General features: G+C 32.2%; 3 protein-coding genes across 6 annotated transcripts in view; 1 reads left to right on the top strand and 2 right to left on the bottom strand.

The window, feature by feature from the left end:
- Positions 1-12,774, top strand: part of LOC108737768 (zinc transporter 1) — a 21,895-nt gene extending 9,121 nt beyond the window's left edge. Inside the window, exons 2-7 of one of the 4 annotated variants that reach the window (XM_025978956.1) lie at positions 6,197-6,377; positions 6,544-6,766; positions 7,327-7,610; positions 11,093-11,316; positions 11,379-11,589; positions 12,070-12,774. In XM_025978956.1, the coding sequence (XP_025834741.1) occupies positions 6,201-6,377; positions 6,544-6,766; positions 7,327-7,610; positions 11,093-11,316; positions 11,379-11,589; positions 12,070-12,258 (1,308 nt within the window). In that variant the 5' untranslated portion in view covers positions 6,197-6,200 and the 3' untranslated portion in view covers positions 12,259-12,774. The other 3 variants (XM_025978958.1, XM_025978957.1, XM_018470865.2) reach the window with 3 other exon arrangements.
- The window catches only part of LOC108737756 (lysoplasmalogenase-like protein TMEM86A), an 18,197-nt gene continuing 5,575 nt past the window's right edge, over positions 344-12,965 (bottom strand). The window contains exons 2-4 of the mRNA XM_025978959.1: positions 2,030-2,199; positions 1,777-1,970; positions 344-522 (exon numbers count right to left, since the gene is read on the bottom strand). Coding sequence (XP_025834744.1) covers positions 359-522; positions 1,777-1,970; positions 2,030-2,199 — 528 coding nt within the window. The 3' untranslated portion in view covers positions 344-358. The remainder of the gene's footprint in view (positions 523-1,776; positions 1,971-2,029; positions 2,200-12,965) is intronic.
- LOC108737772 (lysoplasmalogenase-like protein TMEM86A) lies at positions 9,720-10,984 on the bottom strand. The gene is made up of 3 exons (XM_018470869.2): positions 10,692-10,984; positions 10,138-10,248; positions 9,720-10,070 (listed from the first exon to the last, which is right to left on the bottom strand). Exons 1-3 carry the CDS (start codon positions 10,800-10,802, stop codon positions 9,942-9,944), a joined length of 351 nt encoding a protein of 116 aa, XP_018326371.1. The 5' UTR covers positions 10,803-10,984; the 3' UTR covers positions 9,720-9,941.

Genomic DNA, 12,965 nt, shown 5'->3' with positions numbered 1-12,965 from the left:
TTTCTTTACCATCGAGTGCACTGGTCCTTCGAGAAGTTTTTTCTATGTGGTACAGCAGTACACCGACGATTGTAGTTTTTTACATCGTCACATCACGCAACAGTAGCGAAAGCTTTTACTTCTACCTTTTGTTTGCACCTTTTACCTGAAAGTAAATGCTTTATTTTTAAAAATACGGCCTATTGTCATCTGTCGTAGCTTAGTGGTCAAAGCATTAGCGCGTAAAGAATCCCGGGTTCGATTCCCGGCGAGGGTGTGACTGCAGCAACAATTTTTTCCTTATTAATTTGAAATAATTTATTATGGACAAAAAGAATTAAATAAATTTTAACATTAATATTAAAAACCAATGAATTTGTTACATATTTTTTAAATAAATAACGGTGGTTGACAAATGTATACACACCTCAAAGAATTGAACCCTTGCGATAGCCCTCCATACCATTGTGGTAAGAATATAAGAATAAATTATTATGCCAGGAATAAATATTCCATGAAGGTCTGGCATAATGTACATAACACCTGTACAAAAAAAGGAAATACAACAGTTCGTATGCAAATTCAGATGTCAGTGCTACTAAATAACCTTTTGACCCGTGTTTGAATAACTGCATTCAAAATACATTAATAAAAGTTCAAATCGTAATTTACATATTCCCACACGATAAGTACTATTACGTATTTTATTTATGCAAGAAACATAACACTGTTTTTTTTTTACAGATCCCACATATGAGATTACATTTAATAAATACGTAATGGTTAAGATATTAATTAAGAAAAAATCTTACGTATATTATAGTGTGAAAAAACAATGAGCTAAAACACGAAGTGCTGTTTCTGATATAATTTAAAAAATTCGAAAATTAGTGAACAAATTTATTGTAATTATACTCTAAATGTATATTTACATGTTGTGGTAAAGTATTTGTGTGGTGTAATTCTATTTAAACACAAACGAAAAAAAGAACGATGAACTGTAATATCAATAGGTACACATAAGAAGGGTTAGAGCGGAAATGTTATTATTAATCATTTGGGTCACTATAGCCGGATATGATTTCTTGAGAATTAGTCATAATAAACGGTATGTCATTTTAAACGGAGTCATTATATCCAAACTTTTCTATAGAGGATTTAATGTGAAAACCAAACTTAACACTGCAATTACTTCATATTAAGCGGTTGGTCAATACAGGCGGAGTCATAATAAACGAATTCCACTGTATTTCAAAAGAAATAAAATTAAATGAAAATAATTAGACACAGGTACTTGGTCTCTTTTTTCGTAATTCGGTAGAAAAAGACATAAGTACATAGTATTAAAAATTAAAACGACAATAACAAAAAGTAAAATTCGTATTTTTTGTGAAAAAGTGCAATGCTTATTTATCGGCGGATTAAAAGGCGGTCGTTTTTTTTCTCTGATGTGCCGCCACGCCGTGTAATATAGAATACAAGATTGTGAATAAAAAGTAGTATTTGTACTTTTTTGTACGAATATTTAGTACTTTATATAAGTACCCTCGTTATGAAAATTATTTTTCTATTGAAAAGTCGAAATTATTGATATCGTACATTATAACCGTGAGTCCGTAATAAGCGTGTATGTTTTAAGTATTGGCACATAAATTTACTTGTTTTAAAACCGAATAAAACAGATCTGCTTTTGAAAATAAAACTACGATAAATTATAAGAAATAGAGCTCGTCATATTTCTTACGATAGGTCATCAAGGTATTGATTAGAGACTCATCTAACCCTCGACTTTCTTACCTAAAGCATTTATGAAGTACAGGAATACACCCAAGGGTAAGTTGAAGGGTTTCAATCCAAAGGCTAATATATAACTGATGTGCCCAACGCCGAATGCTACAATACCTAAACAAAAATACTGAGGCCATATAAGAAACGCATCCCCAATGCAGCAGAATAACAACCCTGCAATTATCTTCCTAGAATACTGGTACCTGTATATAAAAAAAAGTACAATTGCAATACGATAGTTTGTTTTAGAAAGTAAACTTACTCATTTCCTAAACTCATACCGTGTAATAGCACGAATATAATTAGACTAATTATAGGAAGGCATTTTAATACCATGGCGAGAAGGGATGGTTGATCGTGTGGTATAAAAATGACGAAATAAACGGCTAAAGTCTTAAAAAAGGGCATCAATTTGGGCCCCACGCTTTTAACCTGAAATACATAATTAATAAATACAAATCTATAAAAGTCATCACAATTTCGTAACTTTATTTATGTATTCGTTAAAAAAGAAAGACGTAAAAATAAAAAAAACTGATAAATACGCCAATACTTTAAAGATAAGGTAAAAACAAGGTAAACAACCTTTATCTTAAAACAATGACAGATATTGCATACAAAACAAGTTAACTTTTTTGAACAATAAAATTGAAAATTACTATGCTAGAAATTGCATTAATAAAAACAAAAAAGGTGAATACTGAATGATTAATACTAATGAGATCAAAGGATTAAGTTTCCTCGTCTATCTTTTTTCTGTGCAAAAATATTCAAATTTCAAAGTTAGTATCAGCAATTTCTTATGCTGAAGTGTACGGTATGTTGCACACCTATTTACAAACAATTCCTTTAAATTTAATTTTTCAAACAACAAAGCAAGTGATTAAACAAATTGTTCACAAAAGTGAATTTTGACCACCCGATGCAATGGTGCTAACAGTTTCGAGCTCACAGTGATTGATAGGGGGGAAGAACTTGTATACTATCTTTAATAATAGAAATATATTAGGATAGAAATCTGGATTGCACTCTTCCAAAGCTTCAATCGCGCATGATGGACGATATACTTTGTCCTGTCTCAACCAATAAGATAAAGCTGCTTCAATTTTTGAAGTACTTTGAAAATAATATTAAAAATGTATAATGCCTTTATTTTCCTCAAGTTTATATACAGTAATATTATGTTATCTAGAATCCTACAAGTTGAATATGCATTAGGAAAGTTTTCACTGTTACCTTTTCGCAAAAAAGCAATAAACAGCAACTAATGATACCGTCTGGTAGATTGTCGATTGTGTACAATAATGATATATTGAGCTGATAGTGATTATTTTTTCAATTGTTTGTAAGTGAAAATTTTTTTATTCGTACAAGAATTTCGGGGGGGGGGGTGCGGTTTAACGCGATAACCCCCCCGCTAGCTATGGCCTTGGTACAAAAGTAGCTGTTTGCTTAAAATTACAAAATAAAAAAAGCAGTAACTTTCTTGTTCATACTGTTTTTATGATTCATTTCTGCCTACATGAAATATTTTCTAATTTACACGGAGAAAATGAAAAATAGCCCGTTGCTTCGTAAGCGAAAATTACAATTTGGACTCGAATTTGAAAAAAACAAAATTCCAACAGAAATAAATTTAATAGATATTGTTGTAATAATTAAGAAACTTGAAATAATTTTTAAAGAAACATGTCAAAATTGTAATTTTTGCGTTATCATAAAAATTTAGTTTTCTCCGTGTATTATACTGTACGTTGTATTTTCTTTGAGAATAATAGAGAGAAATAGTAAAAAAAAATTAGTTCGAGTTAGAAAAGTTACATTGACGAAATAAATGTCTGGTTTCTATTTCTGTTAACTTTACACGCAGTATTTAAAGTTCTTAACCATTTAACTATCTGTCTACGTACTTAAGACATTTTAATTGATTTAATTGTAAGCGAGAGGCTGGCGTTTTTGTAGTGCAGAATTAACTTTTTCAAGATCAAAGTTCACAAATGCTTCCATCATAACAATAGAAAATAATCATACATACGTGGCACAAAATTTTTAAAAATTTTCCTATTCTGGATATATTAATAAAAAATGAACACAAAAAGATCATATTAAAAATAAGAAATTGATAAAGCTACGTATGTATAAACAGTATAATTATCATGTTAGGTACTCAAATTTCCTTTGTGATATCAATAACACATGTTACACTATGAGAACATACCAACAATCCAATGTAGATTTTTTTTAATCTTATTTACAGATAATGACAAAATTGTATTAACAAGAGCGCATATTAATAACAAACAAACTTAACGTTTTATTAGTACAGGGCGTATAAGTAATAAGTACTACAGGACGTCTTTTTTTATCAAAAAAAAAACACTTTTTTTCTACAATTTTGTGTCCAGAAAATAAGAAATTTAATGGCCAAAAAAATTACTGGTGATAACGCGAAAAATAATTTATTTGGATAAAAGAAATTACAAATGTTCGAAATGTACTTAATATGATACGGAATCTTTCAACTTTTATGCTTGTTACTTATCAGTCGTCAACGATTAAAATCGTTGTTCTACGACTAAAATTAGGGGTTTTTGTTGGGACCATATGTACATTTGTACTTGAAACTGCATTAAACAACATTATTAGGCCATTTATCGTCACAAAACGCATTTTATTATCAAAGCTATTACGTACAATTTTAAGCTGTTATTACGCTTCGCGTTGGTGTAGTGTAACGATTGAAGCAACACAAATGATTAGTATGTCATTATTTAAATAAATTACAACACGCAATTTACCGTTTCCGCACAAAACAAATGAATAACAAAGAACTGCTTGATGATCTTCTTCTGGTCCACAGATTATTGATTACCGGATTACCGAAAAAAGCAGCATTTAGTTTTTATTTCGCTTTTGTATGTTTCATAAACTTGATAAATTTTATATTTCAAATCAAATGAGTACAGTCTGAGANAAAATAAATATTTTTTATGAAAAAAATAGATACTAACACTTTAAGAATTAATGACGAAAATTTGAAGAGCAATATTAAGATCATCAAATGGATGTCTTAAATGTAACGCCCGGTGACTTCTCATCACTATTTTTGACAAACTGAATAATTGTGCTTGTGGTGTGCCGTAATGGATTGCTTCGCAAAATAAGTTATCAGTAGACAAAGAGTGGTACATTAATACAATTAGGTCATGACTTTTGCGAAGCATTCTTTATTAGTTTTTCAAAGATGGTGGGGCTAAATAACTGGACATTAAAAGTATAAGTGTTCAATTTCTGTCCATTAATTGTATAATAAAATAATCAGAGCCGATCAAGAAAAAAAAAAGATTTATTACAGTAAAACCGGCACCGACGTTTCGTTTCTAATTTGAGGCTTTTTCAAGGCTGAAATACATAGTGACGGAGTGATGAAAAAAATGAGACATACCTAATTATTGACAACTTATTAGGTTTTTTAAAGTTAAAATGTATTGTTTACAAACTGTCGAGGAGAGTGGTACAGTCAAAAAACTTAATATCACAAAAACATACAATACAAATATTATAAATAATTAAAAGCGTGTTAAGATAAAATAAATACATAGTTAAAACAATTCTAAAAATCACGTGGTACTACACTAGGACAGACCAGAACAATAATACAATATAAAAATGGTTTGAAAAAAGGTTTTTTTCTAAAAACATGTAAATACTGTATGTATTATACAGTCATGTAGTATAGGTAGAGATATAGTAGTTGGTTAATTTAACTTTAATATTAGGTAGTTTTTAGTTGTTTTTGAAATTTTTGTACATATTGAAACAATTATTCATTACATGGTTGTTTTTAAACCCTGATCGAAAATTCTTAGGTTTTTTTTCTTGCAATAGACTGAAAAATGCGTCATTTGAAATAGTTTCCTTCTACATATATGTAAAATGCAGGGGTTATAAGATTTGCTTTTTATGCTCACGAATCCTTACGTAAAGGGGTCTCTTAGTTTGACCAATATAGCTTTTTTCGTAACCCTCGCAAGGGATTTTGTAAATTGAATTGGCTTTTTGTAGCATGTTAACATTGGTTTATTGTTCGGAGAATAGATATAAGCTGGTATTAGTTGATCTGAACGCAATGTTGGTGTTATAGTTCTTCCGTAGATTTTTAATTTTTTCGGAAAAACCCAAAGAACAGAAGAAACAAGAAACAGAAAAGAAGTTCTTCATTATTCAATACCATACGTCTCGTTTATAGAAACCGTCGTTATGTATTGCAGGCTTGAAAAAACCACAAATTATAGGCGAATCGTCGGTGCTGGTTATAATGTAATAAATCTTTTTTTTCTCCCGATCGGCTCTGATTATTTTATTAAAAGTGTAATTTTTTTTATAGTAGGTACCGGGTCAAGTGGCTGACATATTGTTTTATTTCCAGGAAAATGGGGCGTTACACTGGGAAAAAATGTCGCCTATTGACCATGCTGTCTTTGACAGCTTCATTTTTCTTCGTAGAAATAGTTGTAGGATACATAACAAATTCGATGTCGTTAGTGGCAGATAGTTTTCATATGCTTAGCGATGTAATAGCTTTAGTGGTTGCCTTTCTATCAGTTAAGGTAAGAACGTAAACAAGGTAATTAAACTTAGAACTACACAAAGAGAGTTTGAGCAACAACTATAAGTACTTAATAAGAACCAAAACTAAAACAATAATAACAACAAAGATATCTTTTTTTTTCCGAAATTTATAGAAGCTAATATCTCAGGAATTATGAATTGTAGATGTCACCAAAGAAGTGGTCGAAAAATACGTTTGGATGGGCGAGAGCAGAAGTGTTGGGTGCCCTGGTAAATGCTGTGTTTTTAGTAGCCCTGTGTTTTTCTATTACTGTTGAAGCGTTTAAAAGATTTATTGAAATTCAAACAATCCATGATCCCCAACTGATGGTGATTGTTGGTGGAATTGGACTTCTAGTCAATGTTATAGGATTATTTCTGTTCCACGGTAAGTCCGAAATTCATGGGTTGTACTGTAATGAGGTGTGGTGCACGTGAATTGGGCCAGGCGGTTTTCGTTACAGACGTGAGTAACAAGTTGTTCCTAAATTGAACCCCTCTTGTGATCAATGACATTCTATGACCATGAACGTGAGGCCCAGTTAATGTGTAGTATTGAATCAGCACAAAAAATTTGGCGAGCGTGCCAAAAATTTCAAGATGTTGCATGTATTTGTTTACTGAGTGGTGCAAATTATAAACACAAATTTTTGGGAAAGATGTTAACAACTTTGTGCACGTAGTTTTGTTTCTATGTGGTTTAATTTAAGTTTTAATTGGCTTCTTGTTTGGATCACGTCTTGAAATCTACGCTTTATCTTATCCAGGAATTCATTTAAATTATTTTATAGTGTATTGTGTATTAATTAGGTTTTTATCGGTATGTATGGCTTTATTATCATCTATCGACTAATACTCATTCATTTTTAATTGTTTCATTCGTGCTTTGTTGAATTTTCTTTCTGCTTTTCTTTTCTGGAAAATTAACTGTATGACGTTCGTTATTAGAACATGGTAGTTCTCATGGTCATTCGCATGGTAGACTGTCGAGAAGTCGGAACAGATTGGCCCATTTGGCTGTAACGGACGCAAATGAAAATGACGCAACTTACCCAAGTCCTCCACCTGAAGACTCGTCAAAATCACCACAAGACACGTTACGCAGAGTCTCTGCTGGTTCAATGAACATGCGTGGTGTCTTTCTTCATGTACTTTCGGATGCTTTGGGTTCCGTAATAGTCATCGTTTCTGCCCTTCTTTTCTGGTTTACCGAGTGGGAATACAAATATTACATCGATCCAGCACTTAGTCTGGTATTGGTCATGCTAATCTTGCACTCAGTATGGCCCTTGTTACGCGAATCGGCATTGATTCTACTCCAGACCGTACCGACTCATATCCAGGTGGATGCCATTCAACAGAGACTATTGGAACAGGTCGATGGTGTTTTGGCTGTGCACGAATTTCACGTGTGGCAATTAGCTGGCGATCGAATCATTGCTTCTGCCCATATCAGGTCAGTTAGATGACAACCTGGTGGTAGTTCTTGTCTATCTGTAATTTTAATTTGTATTGAAGGTGTCGCAATTTATCTCAGTACATGATAATCGCTGAAAAGGTGAAGGAGTTCTTTCACAATGAGGGTATCCATTCTACGACAATTCAACCGGAGTTCGTGGATTATCAATTCCCGGCTGCTGATGAACAGGAAATAAGCTGCGTACTGGATTGCCCCAAAGCCGAAAATTACGATTGTGTTCAAAACACCTGTTGTGGCGTGGCGAAACAGGTAGGTCAGGGTGACATTTTTCTATTGTTCTTGAAGCTGAATTCGTTTACCAGAAAAGATTTCCTCGAGGAGACGATTAATTTTTTGAGATCGGAAATCCATTTAATTTTGGTAATATTTTTACTTAGGATGAAAGTAAATGCTGCTGCTGTTAGAAAATGCAACTCACACTGGTTCTTTGATTACAGATTATTTATTGAATTAAAAATAATTGGGCCTGGCTAGGTATGTTAATCTATCGTGTCTAATTTCACACAAAAGTGGATTCTTTCGTATTTTGTCAATTCTTTTTTTAATAATTATACATATATAAGAGTGTGTTCATTGCAGGTCCATAACTAAATAGCTTCACATACAATTCGTTGCTCATCATCTGTTATTTTATTTCACTCTTGTGTGTCTTTTAGTCCTGTGTTGTTGTTGATATGAGGATTAGGGTGGGTCAGGTGGTGTTATTGTAATATTCTTTTCTCTCTTTAGGGACGTGATACTCCTTCTCCAATTGACACTATGTTCGTTTGTCGCCAAAGGAATAGCACAGTAAATTCAAATATTTGTCTGCAAGATATCGTTAATGATGTCGAGAGGGGGGCTCTTTTGGAAAACAACCGGTGTAACCACCAAAGCTGTGGTTGCGGCGGCAGTGCTGAGATCGTTGCAAAACAATGACCAACGGCAGAACGTCTCAATCTTTTTGTCTAATCCGTTTACTTTCGAATTTTTATTTATAGAATTACCATTTTATTTCTACTTTGACACCAACTTTTACATAGTTTTTATAGTCAAATGAACGAATCACCTCTAGTCCGTATGTTATTTTTTTTTTTTTGTTTAAGATTGGACGGTAACTTATTTATACCTACTACTACTATTATTAATTTTAAAAAAGTCAGTTTTTCCACCCATTTTAATAAGTCGTATTAATTGATTGAGTTTTATACTTTGAAATCTCATGTTATAATAAGGGAGGACGTAGCGACACCGAACAAAAAAATCACTTTCGGGGATATCTTGTTTTTATTTTAATCTATTCTTATTAATTTTTTTTTTATTTTGGCATTTTAACAAAAGTTTCGTACTTTTAGGTCGCTGATTGTAAAAAGGTAATGTAAGAACTGTTTACTTTAATTTTTTTGACATAAATACGTGAATTTTTTTGTGTTTATAAAAAAGATATAAAATAAAGGTTTTTTTCTTCTTTTTTTGTACTGAATATCGACCCCAATCATCATAAAAAACCTATTTTAAAACAGTAAAGGTTCCCGATGCCACGCTCGATTTTTTTTGTGCAAGTATTTTACGTATTTCCAGGGCGCATGTTTAAGCCGTATGACCAATCGAACCGCACTCTTTTCTAATTTATGTAGGACGTGGAGACCTTTAAACATTATAAATGGTAAATGTACCTGCGACTTACACAGGTGTTAGGTATATGTGTAAATATTTATGTCTTGTATTACAAAGGAAATTAAAAGGGAAAATTGTTTAATAAAATCTTTATTCAGAAAGATTTACCATATTTGACACCAGTTTCCGAATTAACATATTTTACTATAAGTTCATTTTGGAACAAATACAACAACATTAGTGGTAAGTTTTTATAGTCTTTTCGTTTATATCCTAAATTTATGTTAAATTGAATACTAAGTAATTAATATTATGAGATGAGCAAAATTACCCTCTACATACCAGACTATTAAACATCAAAAAATCATTTTAAATTCGTTATTTAAATACATACATAAATATTACATCTACATTTATTCACACAGCTCAAAGACTACAGTCTCAATAATTTAATATTTGTTATGGAATCGAGATTTCGTAATACGATTTACTTAACTTTATTTTCTATCTCTAGTAGTTCCTTATTCTTAAATAGTTTATCACACCTTGTAGTGTAATCGACAACACTCAGTGCGATTCCCACCTGGGCTGCGTAATATGTAGCCATTATCAGAACCTAATAGACAAATATTGATTAAAATATAATTATCAAACAACAAAAAAGAAAATAAATGAGAGTTTACCTGGGCGTATTCAATGTTATATTTAAAATGATCAACTCCAATTAAAAAATCAGAGATCGCAAAACTTATACCTCCAGCACAAGTGCACAATTTGCTCCATGTCCATAAATCCTAAAACAGTAAAGTATTAAACCGATTTTGCGTAATTATACCCCGTTAATTAAGAAACTAATGTTGCCTTTATGCATCTAAAAATATGGTTTATTATTTTTGTTTTTCGTAATATTAAAAGTAATTTAATTTCATAGCTAAACAACAATGGAAAAAATTTTTATCGACTATAACTCACTTCAAATTAACGAGGAAAAATTGTTGCTGCAGTCAAACCATCGCCGGGAATCGAACCCGAAACCTTTGACTTTACATACCAACATTCTGTTCGGGTTCGATTCCCGGCGGAGGTATGACCGCAGCAACAATTTTTTCCTTATTAATTTGAAATAATTTATTATGGACAAAAAGAATTAAATAAATTTTAACATTAATATTAAAAACCAATGAATTTGTTACATATTTTTTAAATAAATAACGGTGGTTGACAAATGTATACACACCTCAAAGAATTGAACCCTTGCGATAGCCCTCCATACCATTGTGGTAAGAATATAAGAATAAATTATTATGCCAGGAATAAATATTCCATGAAGGTCTGGCATAATGTACATAACACCTGTACAAAAAAAGGAAATACAACAGTTCGTATGCAAATTCAGATGTCAGTGCTACTAAATAACCTTTTGACCCGTGTTTGAATAACTGCATTCAAAATACATTAATAAAAGTTCAAATCGTAATTTACATATTCCCACACGATAAGTACTATTACGTATTTTATTTATGCAAGAAACATAACACTGTTTTTTTTTTACAGATCCCACATATGAGATTACATTTAATAAATACGTAATGGTTAAGATATTAATTAAGAAAAAATCTTACGTATATTATAGATTACATCGATCCAGCACTTAGTCTGGTATTGGTCATGCTAATCTTGCACTCAGTATGGCCCTTGTTACGCGAATCGGCATTGATTCTACTCCAGACCGTACCGACTCATATCCAGGTGGATGCCATTCAACAGAGACTATTGGAACAGGTCGATGGTGTTTTGGCTGTGCACGAATTTCACGTGTGGCAATTAGCTGGCGATCGAATCATTGCTTCTGCCCATATCAGGTCAGTTAGATGACAACCTGGTGGTAGTTCTTGTCTATCTGTAATTTTAATTTGTATTGAAGGTGTCGCAATTTATCTCAGTACATGATAATCGCTGAAAAGGTGAAGGAGTTCTTTCACAATGAGGGTATCCATTCTACGACAATTCAACCGGAGTTCGTGGATTATCAATTCCCGGCTGCTGATGAACAGGAAATAAGCTGCGTACTGGATTGCCCCAAAGCCGAAAATTACGATTGTGTTCAAAACACCTGTTGTGGCGTGGCGAAACAGGTAGGTCAGGGTGACATTTTTCTATTGTTCTTGAAGCTGAATTCGTTTACCAGAAAAGATTTCCTCGAGGAGACGATTAATTTTTTGAGATCGGAAATCCATTTAATTTTGGTAATATTTTTACTTAGGATGAAAGTAAATGCTGCTGCTGTTAGAAAATGCAACTCACACTGGTTCTTTGATTACAGATTATTTATTGAATTAAAAATAATTGGGCCTGGCTAGGTATGTTAATCTATCGTGTCTAATTTCACACAAAAGTGGATTCTTTCGTATTTTGTCAATTCTTTTTTTAATAATTATACATATATAAGAGTGTGTTCATTGCAGGTCCATAACTAAATAGCTTCACATACAATTCGTTGCTCATCATCTGTTATTTTATTTCACTCTTGTGTGTCTTTTAGTCCTGTGTTGTTGTTGATATGAGGATTAGGGTGGGTCAGGTGGTGTTATTGTAATATTCTTTTCTCTCTTTAGGGACGTGATACTCCTTCTCCAATTGACACTATGTTCGTTTGTCGCCAAAGGAATAGCACAGTAAATTCAAATATTTGTCTGCAAGATATCGTTAATGATGTCGAGAGGGGGGCTCTTTTGGAAAACAACCGGTGTAACCACCAAAGCTGTGGTTGCGGCGGCAGTGCTGAGATCGTTGCAAAACAATGACCAACGGCAGAACGTCTCAATCTTTTTGTCTAATCCGTTTACTTTCGAATTTTTATTTATAGAATTACCATTTTATTTCTACTTTGACACCAACTTTTACATAGTTTTTATAGTCAAATGAACGAATCACCTCTAGTCCGTATGTTATTTTTTTTTTTTTGTTTAAGATTGGACGGTAACTTATTTATACCTACTACTACTATTATTAATTTTAAAAAAGTCAGTTTTTCCACCCATTTTAATAAGTCGTATTAATTGATTGAGTTTTATACTTTGAAATCTCATGTTATAATAAGGGAGGACGTAGCGACACCGAACAAAAAAATCACTTTCGGGGATATCTTGTTTTTATTTTAATCTATTCTTATTAATTTTTTTTTTATTTTGGCATTTTAACAAAAGTTTCGTACTTTTAGGTCGCTGATTGTAAAAAGGTAATGTAAGAACTGTTTACTTTAATTTTTTTGACATAAATACGTGAATTTTTTTGTGTTTATAAAAAAGATATAAAATAAAGGTTTTTTTCTTCTTTTTTTGTACTGAATATCGACCCCAATCATCATAAAAAACCTATTTTAAAACAGTAAAGGTTCCCGATGCCACGCTCGATTTTTTTTGTGCAAGTATTTTACGTATTTCCAGGGCGCATGTTTAAGCCGTATGACCAATCGAACCGCACTCTTTTCTAATTTATGTAGGACGTGGAG

The sequence above is a fragment of the Agrilus planipennis genome, unplaced genomic scaffold (assembly GCF_000699045.2).
Source record: "Agrilus planipennis isolate EAB-ADULT unplaced genomic scaffold, Apla_2.0 scaffold185, whole genome shotgun sequence".
NCBI lineage: Eukaryota > Metazoa > Arthropoda > Insecta > Coleoptera > Buprestidae > Agrilus > Agrilus planipennis.
This window is presented reverse-complemented; position numbering and strand designations above follow the sequence as displayed.